Source organism: Schistosoma haematobium, chromosome ZW, assembly GCF_000699445.3.
Source record: "Schistosoma haematobium chromosome ZW, whole genome shotgun sequence".
NCBI lineage: Eukaryota > Metazoa > Platyhelminthes > Trematoda > Strigeidida > Schistosomatidae > Schistosoma > Schistosoma haematobium.
In genome coordinates, this window is record NC_067195.1 from 75,579,779 (window position 1) to 75,599,064 (window position 19,286).

A 19,286-nucleotide genomic window follows, 5' to 3' on the forward strand; every position below is an offset into this window, starting at 1 on the left:
CTTATTCAAATATCGATTAGTTATTATAAATGAATAAATATTTGCCTTTTCAATGATTCAAATTTGTTCTAATCACAGAATATATTTAAAGATTATTGTTATTATTATTATCAAGTCATCTAGGTGTAATTCTTTAACAATTTTAATCATTGCTTACAACACCCTGACGGTATCTCAAAATACTGGTACTTTCTTGTGTACTGGCGAAACTGATGGCATAATTAATATTATCCTCATCCTGAAGTGATTTTTTGTATGTAGATTATTAATCGGTGACTTATAATTTAATTTAACGCTCCGACTAAACAACTTGATATGGCATTTATACAATCGATTTTCTGTATATGGATTAATATGCTTATGAACAAAAATAACTAGTAAAAGGCTTATAATTAACTAATGTATCTTCTGTGTTATAACATTAAGTGCATAATAACAAATAGGAACACCAATGATTCTTACTCGATCTGCGTATAATCTTTATTTAGTAGATATTAATATATGAGAAATATGGAATATAGCACTAATAAAACAGAGCCTCTAACTGATAGCTTCAAAACAATTTAAAATCAAGTATAGTGGACCATGATGTTATGTTAATCAGCTTGAATAATATCAAGAAAAGTAAATGACTAAATAATAAATTTAATTATGTTACAAATGGTGAACTAAAATAGCATTTTTACCTATTTACACCTTTAGATTGGAATGTTATTTAATTGATGTAACATAAAACATAGTGGTTAGTAATTATGGCAATAATAACTAGTATTATCAATATTATCACTAACATTATAATTTAAACTTACTGGTTCTAAGACGTCAGCCAGCTTTTTCATCTTCTCTGAGGATAGATCTTTCAATGCAGGGACACTATATTAATGAAGGAAAAGCGTTAGTCAAAGTGAATAAGCAAACTTGATTAATTGAAATGAAATTACTTTGAATATGCAGTAGAAAATTAATTTGTACTCATTTCTACATAAAATGTAGAATATACACTGTTACTGGTTTATTGGTAACTTTCGATACAAATCAGTATTGACCGAATAATCCAACAACAACAAAAAACATATATGACCCACACTATCACATTTTCATTGTTCCTTATAAAACAGAATATTAAACTATCATGGTCACTTTTAGTGTACCTTAGTTTTCAATTATATAATCAGAGCTAGGTAAGATTACTGTATACACTATAAACTTGATTTGAATTTATGAATATAGAAACTGATGAGAACTTATTGAGAAAGATATTCTTTGTTCATGTATCAATGTTTTATTCTAATGGGTAATCAACATAGAAAAATCAAAATCTTAACATGAAATATTTAACAAATCATTAGATTCGTCTTGGTTTGATCTTTCACTGAAGTTTTCCAAAATATTTTCAAGTAAATACATGGGTGGTCAATATCTGTTTGTCTGTTGAGTTTTTTTCAACATTAAACAGAATTTTTCAACTATATACAATGAAAAAACATGTTAGAAATATTGATATAATAGTAGCTAAAAGTACACACCTTCATATCCTGTTGTTATCTAAACCTATCAAAAAACGTTTCATTGTTAGATTAGATTACATCACTGATCTAATAGTGAATAGGGGAGGTCTGTCAATTATAGATCTATCATAAATCTTAATCTAATGTATAAAATGACATGTATATTTGAGTAGTCAGTGCGGTTGTTTACCACTGTAGGTCAATACAAACAATTATCACGTTCATTGAAATATTCACCACCTTACCTTAATAATTTTTTTTATAAAATTCAACCCTTTTATTTAGAATAAGTAGATTTTATTTGATGTTACTGAGTTATTTGTCATTTAACAAACTTTTGAAGAGCATGGTAATCTGATCTTTTCAGTAGTAGAAACTGTTCAAATTTAGTGTTATTGCACTGTGTTTGTCTATTGTTTTCTACACTTATACCATACAGCTGACGAGAACCAACGAAATAAAATGAATTCATGCTGTTCCGCTAGAATCTTTATTCTTGCTCTTTTAAACGATAACTTTTTTAAAAGTACGAATTCTAACAACATCGGATGGTATCAGCTTATTTGAGACTGAACATACTGAATATTTTAATATTTGAATTTATGAGTCGATATAGTCAAGACCATCATGGAAAAACTTGGAAGCACTGGATGGTTATCTCGTCCTAATATGGAACTTCCTATCAGTGCGCATCAACGATCCTGCACGCGGCACTCGAAATCCAGGAGCTTCAGTCTCGCGTGCGAACACTTAACCTCTACACAACTGAGCTGTCTAACTTCAATCGATCCATGATCTTGCACAACCCTTCATCGATTGTCTGGAGTGGATAACTGTCTCCAACCGACACGGATTAGACCCCTCCATTCTGATAATTTTAAATATTATCATAAAATGAGAAGTCAACTATCGTTTGCCTTTGCAGAAATCATAATTAGTTAATATCAACACTGATTACTTTAAATATGTCCAATATATACACGTTACTGGTGTATAAGTTCACTTTCTAAAAAATCATGGGAAATTTTATAATTCGTAATTATAATTATTCTAAATTAATTACTGAACTGTGTATTCAAACTGTCTAGTGCACTGATTTTAATGTTTTTACAAATTCAATGTTATTTGCAATGGGAAAACTCCTTTAATCCTTAAGTGGTCTTGATCATTTTTGTTAAACACATAATCTATCCTGGGTTTGTCACATAATTACTAATATAAGTAATGTATGAGCATTAAAATGTTCAAAATCCTTTATTAACACTCATTGTAGGGATGGGATATACATTGCGAAAATGATAAAACAGCATCACGAGTCAATCCCTAACTTGGAATCCTGAAGGGAAAAGAAAAAGAGAATAACCAAGGAACATAATGTGTCAAGAGTTGGATATCGACATGAAAAGAATGATTAGCAACTAGAAACAACTGGAATGGATTTCTCAGGACAGAGTTAGATGAATAATGCTGTTGGGCGTCCTATGTTACTTCATGAGAGTTAACAGACGTAAGTAAGTACTGTAGGGATTTTAATAATCTATAACTGTACGAAATAGAATAAACCAAAACGATCATTTCTCATATAAGGAATAACATTAAGTCACAGTGAGTCAGCTAAGATCTCCTCATTTAACCAAAAATAATGTTTTTCCTTAGAATTATTTAGTTTAATAACTAGACAACATATAGATAGTAGAATAAATAATATTTGTTACATTTAATCAGATAAAAATAATTAATTCCCATAACGTCCACAATATTTCTAATAATAATAATAATAATAATAATAATAATAATTTGGGTGTTACTACCAAGTTTCAAATGTTTTCAAAAAAAATAAGAACTCTTACTAGTATAAATTCAAAATAGTCTAGTTGAATAGATTTCATTTTCCATGATTATTTTTAACCAAATGACTGATGTGGCTTATATTATTTTCGATACCCCTTTGTAACAATATTTATATGTTCAAATAAATAATCAAATAAAGTTTTAAACAAACACCTCTCTTCATTGAATTATCCTTCATACCTTATACTGTTTGAATTATTTTTTCTGGTTAGCGTATTGTTTAGTGAGTTAGTTTTCTACGGGATGGGGTGGCTAACTCCATGTTCAACCCTCCTCCTTTACCCGGGCTTGGGATCGACAGTAACTCTAGAAGAGCTACAGGCGGAGTAACAGGCGTAAATAAGTAAGTACCTTATACTGTACTGTCTTATAAAAACATTGATAAATGAAAACATGTTCCAAGATGAAATAAAATGAAAATTTTCTTTTAAAAAATATGTACTTTATTTCTACAAGTGAAATGAATATTTTACTACATTATTTTCTTGTTAAACATTAATTCAGTTGGAAGGTAGCTATTTATTTAGTCAAGAAAATTAAAAAAAATTTTTTTCTAAATATCATACACTTTATATATATAAAGTATAGGAAAAAAAGTAATCTACAGAGTCAAAGGAACTGGATCGAAGGGGGTTCGAATCAATATTTTATGCACTGCTGAGGTATTGGAAATCCATGAACTCAAGCCTGAACTTTGCGTGCAGAAACAACTTGTTCAACCTCTCATCCTTCCTTGGCCTTAATTCCTTTAATGGGTATGTTTCGAGGTTGTGCTTTTTTCTGCTTGTTTTTCTGCACTTTTATTTGATTATTATTGAACTTTATAAATTACTGTTTTACAGTTTGAACTCTAATCAGTTATTATTACCCCATACAAGTTTTGTTGATTATTATGACCTTTTTGTGTTTGTCGTTTTTCTTCGAATCTATCAATTGGACTATTTATCTAACCTATAAATTATTTTCTTCCTTACCCCTTGATTAGTACATAACCTTATTTGTTATTTATTCTCGAATCCATTTTTGGTGATGCAGTCTTTTTTATCCTTCTATAGACATATATTTCCCATATATAGCCATATATACGAATTAAAACATGAATTTCAGCGAAGGGATCTCTTTTCAAGGAATTTATTATTAAGCTGTACAATCGTATATATGAAAATTTTGTAACATTGATTTGAACCTTTATTATTTTTATCAAAACTAATGCACCTGTTGTCACACCATCAATTTGTACTTTTCACATTTTACTTATTATGTAATCGTTTTCATTGTTATCATTGACTTATAAACTACCTTGATTGATTTAATAATTTCGTATATGCATATAAATATTACTGTATATTAGAGTAAAGCCTGATGAAGATCTAATCGAAAACAATATTGTTCGCTTATATATGTTGTTCTAAATTTTGTTTTTGTAAAAGTACTAATTCCGTGCGGAAATGTGAACACAGTTAATAAAAAAGGGTTATAATACTAGATTACGTAATATGAATAATAACAATAGATTTAGTGAATATAATAAGATGATTAAAATGTTTTTTATCAGAAGGGGTTTGTGGAGATTTTTTAGAAATTTTCACAGATTGAAATCATGAGTCAGTTGAAGCTAGACTACCATTGAAAACCTGGAAGCACTGGACGGCCGTTTCGTCCTAGTATGGGACTCCTCAGCAGTGCGCATCCACGATCCCGCACCACGCGGGGCTCGAAACCAGGACTTACTGGCTTCGCGCGCGAGCACTTAACCATTAGACCACTGAGCCGGCATCCAACGGTGTTAATGTCTAACTTCAACCAATCCACGAAGTTGCGCCACCATATACCATTGTCTTCAGTGCTTCCAGGTTTTCAATGGTGGTCTAGCTTCAACTGACCCATGATTTCAATCTGTAAAATGTTTTTGTCATAATAATTAGAGGTCATAGAGGTGAAAAAAATAAATAAGGTGAGATGATGAGTATTTATGAATAAAACAATGAGAATTTAAGACATAAGTAAAGGGGGGAATGCAGTAATAATAATAATAATAATAATAATAATGGATGGTAAGAGTTTCGGCTATTTTTAAAAGTTAGATGCGAAGAAATCTGGGTAGATTTGAACGAATTATATAAACAACCTTAAATTCATTTTTCGGATCTGTAGAATGGTTACAGTCGATTAGGTGTTCAAGTATAGAACCCCTAACTACTTTCCTTCCCCCCTTAAAGAAACAAGCTGGGATATGTTCCCGTATCCGAGTTGAAAGCGAGCGCTGGCTACGGCCAATGTACCTTGCTCCACAAGAGCAGGTGAACTGGTAGATGCACATAGAGGCGACCAGACGCGGAAGCTTGTCTTTTATGGACACAGAAAATAAGTTCCTACTCGTGAAGGTTATTTGCAATTTAGCTGCATTAAATGTTCTTCTAATAGTTGTTGTTAGACGATTTTTGATTACGTCTGATGTTTCGTCCTGTAGTGGGGCTCTTCAGCATTGCTCATCCACGATCCCACTCGTGAGACTCGAACCCAGGGCCTTCAGTCTCGCGCGCGAACGCTTAACATACTGAACCACTGAGCCGTCATCCAATGGTGTTAATGTCTAACCTCAACCAATCCACGAATTGATATGAGTAAGAGTTAAGGAAAGAAAATATTAAGTTTCAATGACTGGTAAGTTTTAGAGAAGATATATATTATCAGTTGTTTGATTCACAAATAAATCACATATATTATTAATGATCTAATAGGTTTCTATTAGTATTTCAAAATTGTCAAAGATGTTGTATACATTGTAGAAATTTGATAGGCACCTGTGATATTTTGTCTAGTTTGGGATTTGTTTATTTGAACACATAAATATTGGTACAAAGGGGCACCGAATACAGATGCTCCAAATAAATCATTCGATTTGTGTGAGGGCTAGGATATTGTCCGGGTGCCCAAACAGAAGCAGATGGTTTTCTTAGGGGGTCACACTCGGAGCCTTCGACCTAAAGGTTTCATGCACAAGGCAGTGGAGCAACCTCAGGAAATGCAGCCACATGGCAGCTGGTGGTCAACAGTAGCTTCATGCGCCATTTATTCCGTCAGGATACTGGAGCCCATATGCAACATTGGTTTGGAATCAGAGTTTTCCAACGCCCCTACTCGGACCCTCTATATCCACCATCCCGGTTAAAGCACCAGACGTTCACTTCTCGTCCTCTCAATTGCGTAAACAACATCCCCGCCACGAGAAGGCAGTGAGTAGGACTTCCCTGTTAGTATCTGTATACTCGTGGCCATGTGAGAGCATTTCGAGCAGGGTGAACTAACTCTCTCCACCCTCGACCATACCAGGGCATTTGGGAGCGAATACAAATCTCACATTCCTGGAAATCAAAATAGAGAGTCTTGAATATTGCAGATTGTTCTGTGAAACTCCCAGTCTTAACCACATGTATTAAAATCATGTACATGTTTTAAAGAATTTTTGAAAAGAGTTGAACTAAAACCGTTTCATACTTATGAATTTTTAATATTATTTCTACTGATATCACTGATATAACAAACCAGATTATTCTTGCGTGGAAATTACCTACATTAGGTGTTCACACACATAAATCGTAAACGAATAGTGAAGGTATTCTGATTATATATATATATATATATATATATATATATATATATTTACAAGCTTGTACTTTATTGTTCTTTATTGACAGCTTATTCAAACGGTTAGTATTCCCATAAATATTATACTATGTACAAATCAATTTATTGCTGTTTCTAAGTCTAGAAATTTTTGTTCCAAACTAAATCTAATCTTTCATATTTGTTAATATATATTTAAGTAATTTATCAAATCATCAAACTATTAATTGACATAAGTCATGTGCATTCTTAGTTTGATCAATACCGTCTTGTTATTGTACAAAATGAACAAATTCATATAATTGACTTATATCAATTTTAATGAAGCAAACTATTGGACTTGTAATATATAGGAATGTATAAAAACAAAAAAATTTTTATTTGCTTTCTGGTTATTTTTAGAAGAATCACATTTTAAACTATTCACATGTCATAAAGTTTACTGAGATCATGAATTTTCGATTAAGCACTTCAAAATGTTAGAATTACGATCTATGGAAATCTGAAACTATTTATTTAAAACGAGATCATGACTATTTAACATGGGTTTGATACATAAACAGATTGTTTAACTATGTCATATGAATGATTTAGGGGAAATCGTTTGCGTCGAATGGGTAAATACTGGTTTTTTCACAATGGGGTTTTTGTGGAGATTGTAGTAGCTTGAATAGTTGAATTCATGAATTGATCTAAGCTAGACTACAACTGAAAACCTGGAAACACTGGACGGCCATTTCATTCTAGTATGGGACTCCTTATCAGTGAGAATCTATAATCCCGCACGAGGGACTCGAACCCGAGACCTTTGGTCTCGGACGAAATGGCCATCCAGTGCTTCCAGGTTTTCAACGGTGGTCTAGCTTAGATTGACTCATGAGTCCAACTACTGAAATTAATACTAGTTTTATCTGGATAAATAATATTTCAACTAATCAGATTGTTCGATTACTTTTAAGATTTCGTTACAGAGTGACAATTACTGATCGTAATGATAAGCAATATTAGCTACTAGTCATTTATTTATGTCAGTGATTTTAATAAATTCTTAAAAATTTATGATTTCAGTATTATTAGATTTCCAACTGATGTCAATCTCGGTATACTGTGATCATCATTCACACTCAGCTCGGATAGATTTTCCACTCACAATTCGGTCGAATTACATAAGTCAAAACTTCTAGCTAAATATTTTATAGTTCCCTAAATTAGTCACAAGTGAATACACTCATGTTAGTTGGTATGATTATCGAGATTTGACTTGATAATTTCAGACAAATTGAGAATTGGATATATTTGTAATATCTCAATGAGTAGAGAAATTAAATTTTCTGATGTTTCGTGACTCAATCTAAGGCATTTCAGAAAATAAACAAACAAAATAAAACTTGGGCTAATTTAATTTGTTTATTCTCCGAAGAAGTGGCTTACACTGAGTCACGAAATATCAGGACATTTAATTTCTCTACTCATTGAGATATTACAAATGTATTATTTTTGTGAATAATTATTGTTAGTAGAACACTATGTTTTGTGAACACTAACCAAGGATTGTTAAGCTATAGTTAGTATATGACGTTACTTGTGAAAAGAGATAAAAGCTGATTGAATGAAACTTGTCTTGCTATTAATAATAATTCAATAGACTCCAAACTTCGTTCATATTACTTTGGTTTCAACTTGAACTATTTTAGAAAGAATGTTTTTTGTCTATACGCACAGTTTCACATCACCTCTCTCTCTTTTCTCTCTACTGTTATGCAAGAATCTTCCATTTATTCATACATTAAACTAGTGACTCATCGTCTCGTACACATTCTACAGACAGTGTTGGTTATCAACATAAATAACGCGGTTATAATCATTATTACTATTATTTACACACATAAACATAGGTACAGGGAGGCACCAAATAGATATACGTCACATAAATCATTCGATTTGTGCGAGGACTAGAATACTGTCCGGGTGCCTAAACTGAAACAGGTGGTCTTATTAGGGAGCTATGCCCAGAACCTTAGACCTAAGAGGGTTGATCAGCAAGGCAATGGAGCAACGTAAAAAGATGCAGTCCCATGGTAGCCAGTGACCAACAATAGGTTCATACGCCATTTTTCCATCAGGATACTGGAACCCATGTGCACCATTGGTTTGGAATGAGGGTTTTCCAACTTTCCTAGGTAGACTCTTCGTATCCAAAAACCCGGTTAAAGCCCCGGACATTCACTTTTCGTTCTTTCGACTTCGTAAACAACACCCCTGCCACGAGAAGGCAGTGAGTAGGACTTCCCTGTCAGTGGCTGTATACTCGTGGCCACGTGTGAGCATTTCGAACGGGGAGAATTGTCTCTCCCCACTCTCAGCAGTACCAGGGCATTTGGGGGCACGCGGTTGTAGCCCACAATAAAATAGTTAGCTAGCACTTTAAACATGTTTAGTAGGTCTACCTGACACGAAAATGGATAGGAAAATAAATTCACTCTTTTTAATAGGAATTAACAAACTTATTTTTACACTTCCTTTGAATGTAAAAAGAAGTATCTGATTGAAGTATCCTGTGAATCATTAACAATTTATTTTACAGAGGGATAATATAGTGGACAGAAATTAAATTAGAAAGTTGATTGATACATTTAGGGATCTAATGAAATACGGTTTATTTCTACTCTTAATTGTTAATTGTTTATATGAAGAATAAAAACATTCTATTAATATTACTGTGTTTAAACTTGACGAAAATAAACAATTCTTTCTTTTAATTAATTACTGAATAACGAGTATCGTTATCGATTTGTTTTTCTGAAATTCATTTATAATTTGAGACTCGTTTTGAATTAATTCAATCAATAACATGGAAAAAAAACAAATCAGTCTTCTGAATAGCTAATACCAATCCACTTATTCACAAGATTAATTTGCTTCTCATTTACATATAATATCTGTATTACATTTTTTAAATAAAATATTGTAAGAATGCAGTGTGAAAGTCACTTTTACAAAACACTTAATAATAGATTAGATAGATAAATAGATAGATAGATAGATAGATAGATAGATAGATAGATAGATAGATAGATAGATAGATAGATAGATAGATAGATAGATAGATAGATAGATAGATAGATAGATAGATAGATAGATAGATAGATAGATAGATAGATAGATAGATAGATAGATAGATAGATAGATAGATAGATAGATAGATAGATAGATAGATAGATAGATAGATAGATAGATAGATAGATTGGAATATGCATAAGCTTTTTGACCAATGAATTAGGTGAATGAAAACAAATTTTGGAAAAAAACAAAATCATGTGACTTGTTTTGATAAATATAAATTATATTGAATTTAGCTGAACAAAATACTTGCAAACATTGGAATCTCAATCAAAATTAAAGCTAACCTATTTATTAAAAATTAGTTTTCAGAAGTGGAAAAACAATAATAAAAACCAGATGAGTAGATAACTAATAAAAGGATTTCAAACGAACCGATGTCTTGTTAACAAATGTTATGGTTTAAACTATAATCGATTGGGCAGTGTTCATAGAAAAGTGACTGATTACTTTGCATTTTCTCAAATAAATATTCTACCTTTAGTATATCATAATTTGAAGGGATACAATGAAATCCTATTGAAAGAGAGCTTTAGTGCAAGATAACTGTTGATGGAGGTTTGTTCTCTAAGCTGGATAACTCATACCTCCTAACTACCTATAAAAAAGAAACCTATTTAAAGAACTGGAATTCTATGAGATAAAACTGATGTTTGATAGTTAAGCAGTAGATTTACATGAGTAGTTTCATAGAGGAAGTTTTGGTAAATCATTTTTTAAAACAGTGAGTTGTAGACAATTTTGATAAAAATGAAAACTAAACTCTTCCACGTCGATACACCTGATACAAGACTAAGACGCTCAAAAGCCACATAGTTTTACATCATATTCCTGATATCAATGAGCAAACCTAGGTTTGACTTTAGATGAGTAGATGTTGTTGGGAAGTAACATTGGAACTAGGTTTCGCACTCACTGACACCTATTTGGAAGGCATGTCTGTAGTTTTAAAAGAACTGATTTTTCTTGTCAAACTCTAAAAAGCATCACTCAATTTCACAGTCTGAAACGTTATATCCAGCCAGGCAGTACCTAAATATAGAGCAACCAATATCGAGTCACATAGACTAGTGGTTGATAGACTTAGTTTAGCACTAAGAGCTAGACAAATATATCAGTTACCATTTAGTGATCAGTTATTAGAAACCTACATTTCTTTATCATACCCGATAGATTGCTTTTATACATGATTTTGACTGTTAAAACAAAAAAAAATCGTCCTATTAGACACATCTTTCACATACTTTAATGATTTTTAGAATTACTGATTTCATCAAGTTGTTTCACAAAAAGCCTGATTTGACAGGTTTCACTAATCATGCCTTAAGAAATAGAATATTTGAGGGCTAACGGTTATTCTGACTAAAAAGTACTACTGATGATTAGTTCCAAACATTTTCATCAAATAACTAACACGATACGGCTATAAATCATATTTCCACTTTATCTCAACTATCAAAGTATATAAAGACCAAGGGGGCATTTTAAAGCTGCTTCATCTCCTTAGTTATAGACTCTTCATTTTAATCCAGAGAGTTAATATATACTTAGTATATTGTTAATACTACTTTATAAGATAGAAAATAATATTCTAACTAATATGGTGCAAAACGATCTTTAAAAAAATGATAAACAGATGAATACATTTTCCATGTTTAATTATTATTAAAATGATTGACATATTTCTTCATCTGATTTCAAAATAAGCAAAATGTATAAAAAACTTATTGTTTGATTGATTGCATAAAATTTTAATAAGAATTACATGACAAATGATGAGAAATACTTTTAAATTCACTTGATATTGTTTACTTGTATCTTTCCATTGTTATTTAGGACTGCAACTGATCAGTCTCTTGTTGGCATATGTGCATCTTGTGCGGACTGCATCGATATTGCCTTAGGTCACAAGCTTTATGAGTAAAGATGGATGGTGGTTAGCAGTGGAATTCAGGACGCGCGTTTCGTTCTATTTGGGAATCGTCAGCTGGATGTACCAGCATCTCACAATTGATGTTCACTCTGAAACTCGAACCCAGAACCTTTGAACAAGTAAGTGGCTATCAGGACTCAGTAGCTAAGCGAACGGCACTCGGTTCGAGTCCCAGGGTGAACATCAACTCTGGGATGCAGGTACATCCAGTTGATGAATCCCAAATAGGACGAAACCTGCGTCCTAGATTCCTCACTATTACTTACCTGGTGATCCCAGCAGATGCAAGTAAAATTTCTAAAGTATTTTTGGTAAAATACTTATAGCTTACGAGTATCTTCTACTCTTAATGACCGTTTTTTGCAACCGTAAAGTAAAACAGAACAAACTGTCGCGCAATATACACGCCCCTTAATTGATAGACGGATATCTCGCCTTCATTTTAGGTGACGTAAGTTGGCAAAAGCCAAACGAGCTTTTCGAATCCGTGCTGAGATTTCGTCAGACACCAACCCATTAGGGCTGATCAGACTTCCAAGATAAGTGAAGTTGTCAACGCGTTCGACTAATTCACTCCCTATCCTTAGTTCAGGTGTTGACGCAGACTAGTTCTGAAGCAACAGCTTGCATTTAGAGGGAGAGAAGCGCATTCCAAACATTCTGGCATTGTTGCTTAGTGCTACCAGAAGACTCTACATTTTACCAGCGTCTTCACCAAACAGGACTATATCATCTGCGTATTCTAAGTCGATAAGTGGACCTCCTGGTAGGAGATCAATGCTCGGAAATTCAGTCGACGAGAATGTCATTTCCATCAATAGGTCTATGATGAAGTTCAACAAAAATGGAGAAAGTGGACAGCCTTGACGGACACCACTTGAGGTTGCAAAAGTAGATGACAGTTCACCATAAGCTCTGATTCGACTAGTAGTGTTCGAGTAAAGAGCCTTTACAAGGTTTATGTACTTCTGAGGTACGTCTTTCAGTGACAAACACTGACACCGAACCTCTCGGCCTACAGAGTCAAATGCTACTTTTAAGTCGAGAAAGACCACCATTTTCGGACGCCGATAAGTATGCCTATGTTCTAGAACCTGACGAATAGTAAATATGTGGTCGACCTAATAGAATACATAAATGTGTAAATTGTTATTGAAATGCGTATAAATAATTCATCTTATTAATTTTTTTATTTACCCAGATCTTTAGAGTTAATTATAATTTAAGCAAAAAAATATCTAAACTTAATATATCACATATTAAACAATAAAATTTGAATATAATTACTATGTTAAATCATTTATATGAAGTAATAAGAAAAACTTTTCCTGGAGAAGGTTTAGTGGTTTCTGTTTATCAGTGAGTGTTTTTTTCTGTATGGTTTATCTGATTTCAATTAATCATTGAAAACATTGTTTAAAAGAAAAGTCTTTTTTCAAAAAAGAACAACAAATCATTGAACTGTAATATTTGAACAACAACAACAAGAAGAAGAAATAGTTGACTTCAACTTCTACCAATATAAATGCAGTTTGTATTGATTCAATAATGTACAAGTTGACGAAAAATAAATTTATTTTACAGAAATGTCGAATCATTGATTTTATGCGATTAGTAACTATCTTCTAATTAAATTAAATATTTAAATAATTTGATTAGAGGGGATCTAATTTTTTTTTCCGAATTTAGAAGATTTTCCATACAGATATAATTTGGTATTGAATACAATTAATTTAATTCAATGCCAAATAAACTAATATATTCGATCTTTGAATTAATTAATTATTATTTAGTCGTAACTAAGTTTTCGTCAGTTTTATATAAACTATCTAGTATCTTAAATATTTGTTTATTCATGTGAACCTAATCGAATAATTTATATAAAAGAATATTGGAAAGAATTTTACCAACTGATTAGTTCATTTGTATCCAAAAAGTACTGATCAAGCATAATCATCGGTTGATTAAATCTAAAGAAATTAAGATTACTGGTCGATTATTTTCTTCTATTCTGAAATGTTGTATAAGTATACACTCAAAATAGTCATCCAGATTGAACAAACTACTGTTCGACTGAATAATAGTTACATTTTCCATTATAAAATAAATATTCTCAACCGTATTAAAATAAATGGGATGAACTTGATGTTGACTATTTACCAGACAGTGATTAATCTTTAGATAAACTCCTGATTAATTTAAGGGTCGGAGTATTATGTATATAGATCAATGCAACTAATTACATACGAATATTACTAACTAAGAAATCGATGAGACTATAATATATGAACGAACCAATGAGGTTTGAGACAGTAGGTGTTGAATTTTGGTACGAAACTCATCCATAAATATAACTAAATAACATTTTGGCATTAAAGTTGATATCGGCTTGTGGTGAAAACCCTAACTCTAATTCCTAACCCTAACGTACAACTATAAATCCTAATCATAATTTGATCAACAGGAGCACTAAAAAAAACTAGATAAATTTTAAATGGTAAAACTCTAGTGAAATACGGACTAGAGCAAATATTCATTCAAAGTACTAATAATTCAATTATATACACATACCTAAACTAATACATATTTTTATTAGGATGAATAAAATTTGGTGATACTCTTAATAAGTTAAGTAATTTAGACAAAATTGGTGAATGGTTATTTTGCCTAAATTAAAACAGAATCCGTCAATCTACAGATTAAAAAAAGTACTTCATTTATTGATATTTACAACTAATTTATTTTACCTTTTTAAAAATTTCATATTTTCTTGCTGTCTATGTATACATGAAGACATCATAATTTGTTGAAATGTACGTCGATCTAATGTCCATGCTGAAGCATTGGTTACAGCTAATATTTTGAAGAAAGATAAATTAAACATTAAAAAAAAGTTTTGTATTATCTCTCAAGATGATAACTAAGCATGATTAAGTTTTATTCACAAATTCATAATACAAGATAGATATTTTGTGTATATATATACTTTGATATACAGTTATTTAGACTTTCAGTACAGTGTTTGTGTACACCACTAATAGAGGTGGATGAAGGAATGACTTAATAGTTGAAATAAACGAATTTCAATCATTTGATTGAGTTCGGAGAAACCTTCCACTGCAGTATGCACCACCTATGGGAACAAGTATAAGTTGTATGTATCTGGAATCGCAAGTGGGATTCTCACTGGCAGAAGAGAAAAACTAAGGGGAAAAATAAAAACAGGGAGTGGCCGAAGTAACAACAAGAATAGAAGAATGATTAGGTTTGTAAGAGACAGCCCAAAGACAATGTGCAAATAGTGTGTTTAATGTATTGTTTCCATGTTTTACAAATTCAGTGTGTAATTTTTTATAATACAATTGTTTTTTCCGTGCTTGGGTTTTCGTTCGTTACACCTCTGTCTACTTCGATTCGGGTGGCTGGGTATAACTAGCTGTGATAACTGAGTATGTAAATCTCTGAATGTTTAAAAAAGTACAAAACACATTTTAGTGGCCCACGAATATCCGACTCTAATTGGATCTCGTGATTATCGCTATCGACTTATGCATAACGTCAATCCATGTATATAATCATCGACTTAACTCACGTTAGTGATTAACGGAATTAAATAGATTAAATACGAGAATAGATTTTGAATACGTATATTTCATATATTCGTTGGTCTAGACAGACGATCAGAGAAACGCAGTGAAGTGGATAGTAAGTAAAGCGAAACGGAACGACACTCAGTGAAGAAGGTATATGAGCCAACTCACTTGACTTAAGCGTTATTCAATATTTATAATCAAATCAAATCAAAGAGAAGGGAGGCAAAGGCTAAGCGAGGAAAAGTGAATAATTAACAAGGTTAAAATGTGACTCAAGAAGAATGAATAAATTGGCCTGTCCGGAAGCTAGAATAAGCTATTTGGGCCCGACATAGGGCTAGCCACTATAACATTAATATTTCATGAAATATGATCAACCAATCCTAAGAAGTAGATGTAAACCATTCTATAGTTTCATACTTCGATAATTTATTTTATACTGAATAGTATATTGCTATAAACCACTAAATCATTTCCACTATCTAGTAGAATGCCCAAAATTCCCTGGTACAGCCGAGAGTGGGGAGAGTCCGCTCTCCCTCTCGAAATGCTCTCACATGGCCACACGTATATAGCCTCTGCCAGGGAAGTCCTACTCACTGCCTTCTCGTGGCGGGGGTGTTGTTTACGAAAATGAGAGGACGAAAAGTGAATGTCCGGCGCTTTAACCGGATCCCAAACCAATGGTGCATATGGGCTCCAGTATCCTGCGGGAACGAATGGCGTATGAACCAATTTTCGGTCATCGGCTATCATGGGAATGCATGTCCTTACGATGCTCCACTGCCTAGTGGGTTAGACCTTTAGGTCAAAGGCTCGAGGTGTGGCCCCCTAAGATAACCACCTGCTTCGGTCTGGGCACCCGGGCAGTATCACAGCCCACACGCAAATGATGAACTCTCTATATCTATGGAAACTACATTTCTCGCTCCGAATAACAGTCAAATGATCCAAATTATTATCATTACTATTATTATCATTATTATTACTGTTAGTATTATTATTTACTACATCATTATTCACCCTCTTTTATTCCTACTCCGTTTATACTTATTTTTTCAGTTTATACAGCAGCTCGTCTTTGGTGGAAATTCGACTCTATCTAAACGTTCTCGAGTCACTGTCCGGTTGAAAATTGTATGTTACCACCGAATATGAGTACTGAAGCAGTTTTTCTGAAACCACTTGCACCATTCAAACTGGCTGCCTTCAACGTTCGCACACTTATACAGGTCGGGCAACAGATAGGGCTGGCTATGTCCTAGGAAAGTCTTAATATTGATGTTTGTTGTCTATCCGAGACCCGTGTTCAAGACTCTGGTAAAGTACTACAAATTCGATCTCCATCTGTCGCTTCAAAAGCTTGTTTTACGTGCGCTTATCCGGGGACCCTGTGGCATCTTCGTCTGGTCTTGCTGGCGTTGGTGTCTCACTAAGCGCTAGAGCTGAGGCAGCACTAATCGATTGGATCCCCATTAACAGTCGGTTGGTTATGTGCTGTTAGATTAGAGTTCCATCAAAGTGAGAAGAAATCGGCGTGAGAAACGATGTCTTTTCGTCATCTCCGAGTATGCAACGACAGATTGCAGCTCGGATGCAATCAAGGATGAGTTTTACCACCAGTTAACTGTTCTTCTCCAGAAAGTGCGTTCGACAGATATTGTAGTACTAGCCGGAGACTTGAATGCTCAGGTCGGGCGCCTAGGCACAGAAGGGAATCGTTTGGGTGGCCGATGGGGACTTGTTGGTCGCAGGTCAGATAACGGGGACCGTCTACTGCAACTATGCACAGACCACAATCTGTTTCTGGCTAGCACTAACTTTCGGCACAGTCATCGCTGATGTGCTACCTGGCGTCCTCCCTCTGAATCTCAAGCCTTGACTCAGATTGATCACATCGCAATCAGCTACCGATGGCGTAGTTGTATACAAGACTGCCGCTCCTTTTGGAGTACCTATCTGGACTCTGACCATGCCTTGGTCTGCGCCAATCTTGCCTTACTTTTCAGTGGACAACAAAGTGACCGCCATCAACGGATTGATATTAGCAAGTTGGTTGCAGCTTCTGTTGCAAGTAAATATCGAACCGAGCTAGTTTCTAGGCTAGCTACCATTCCACCGAAAAGTATAGATGAGCATTGGTCGCAATTGCATGACACCATGAAAATGTCGAGTAAAGTCAGCTGTGGGTTCGCGAAATGTCCCACTTATAAGCACTGGGTTTCTTCTGGTTCCTTACAACTCATTGAAGCCCGTCGGTCTACTCCGGGTGACCGTGAGTTTGACCACAAACGAAGGAAGTTACGTAAGGAAATTGGGCAAAGCTTGCGTAAGGACCGAGAAGCCTGGTGGTCGGTGCGTGCTAATGAGCTGGAAGCAACAGCTGCATCTGGTAATTACCGGAAGCTCTTCCAACTTATCCGAGCCACTGGGAGCAAGAAGTCTGGTGTGAGCGAAACAATCTGCGAGGATGACGGGATGCCAATCACTAACATCCATCGGCGTCTTGGACGATGGGCAGAATTTTTCGAAGGGCAGTTCAACTGGCCTGCTGCTCCGGCAACATCGGTCAGACTGTCCTGCCCTCCATGGCCGGTGACGACTGATCCACCAAACGAGGAGGAAATCCGCAAGGAACTCCAACTCTTGAAGCGTTACAAATCACCTGGCCCAGATGACTTACCTCCGGCTCTTTTTAAAGATGGTGGTGACTTTTTGACTAAGGAATTGACGACGTTGTTTAAAAAGGTTTGGGTGTTAGAGAGTGTACCAACGTCATGGAATGAGTCAATAGTTGTCCCTATCTTTAAAAAGGGTTCACGTCGTTCCTGTAAAAACTATCGAGGGATAAGTCTACTTCCGATTGCGTCCAAGCTATTGGCTTCCGTCATACTTCGTAGGTTGTTCAAAACTCGAGAAAGATTGACTCGCGAGGAGCAGGCTGGGTTTCGTTCTGGTCGAGGATGTATTGATCATATCTTCACCCTCCGCCAAATGTTAGAACATCGCCATACTTATCAAAGGCCAACAATCGTAATGTTTCTTGACATCAGGGCTGCCTTCGATTCGTTGGATAGGACTGTTCTCTGGGATTGTCTATTGAAGAAGGGTGTGCCTGAGAAGTTTATTAACATCCTAAAAGCCCTATATACAAACACCTCAGGCAGAGTGAGGGCATGCAACCATCTTTCTCCATTGTTCCATACGAGTAGTGGGGTTAGGCAGGGTTGCCCAATCTCACCATTCCTCTTCAACTTTGCCATCGATGAAATTCTGGAAACAGCTCTGATGAATGTAAGTAATGGTGGTGTGGATCTGTTGCCTGGAGAGAGACTTCTCGACCTTGAGTATGCGGATGATATTGTCTTACTGTGCGATAATGCCCAAGGCATGCAATCCGCACTTAATCAGTTGGCAATCAGTGTCCGTAGGTATGGTATGTGCTTTGCACCTTCGAAGTGCAAAGTACTTCTACAAGACTGGTAGGATTCCAATCCTGTACTCACCCTGGATGGTAAGCAGATAGACGTAGTCGAGAAGTTCGTGTATCTGGGTAGCTGTATGAGTGCTGGTGGAGGTGTGAGTGATGAGATCAATGCACGTATAGTGAAAGCCAGAGCGGCTTATGCCAATCTGGGCCATCTTTGGCGCCTT

At 34.5% G+C, this 19,286-nt stretch overlaps 1 protein-coding gene across 2 annotated transcripts in view; it reads right to left on the reverse strand.

The window, feature by feature from the left end:
- The window catches only part of PRKG2_1 (cGMP-dependent protein kinase 2), a gene marked incomplete at its 3' end in the record, with an annotated part of 98,823 nt that overhangs the window by 47,419 nt on the left and 32,118 nt on the right, over window positions 1-19,286 (reverse strand). For both annotated transcript variants that reach the window (XM_051212317.1, XM_012943999.3), the window contains exons 4-5: window positions 14,787-14,892; window positions 810-873 (exon numbers count right to left, since the gene is read on the reverse strand). In XM_051212317.1, the coding sequence (XP_051072487.1) occupies window positions 810-873; window positions 14,787-14,892 (170 nt within the window). The remainder of the gene's footprint in view (window positions 1-809; window positions 874-14,786; window positions 14,893-19,286) is intronic.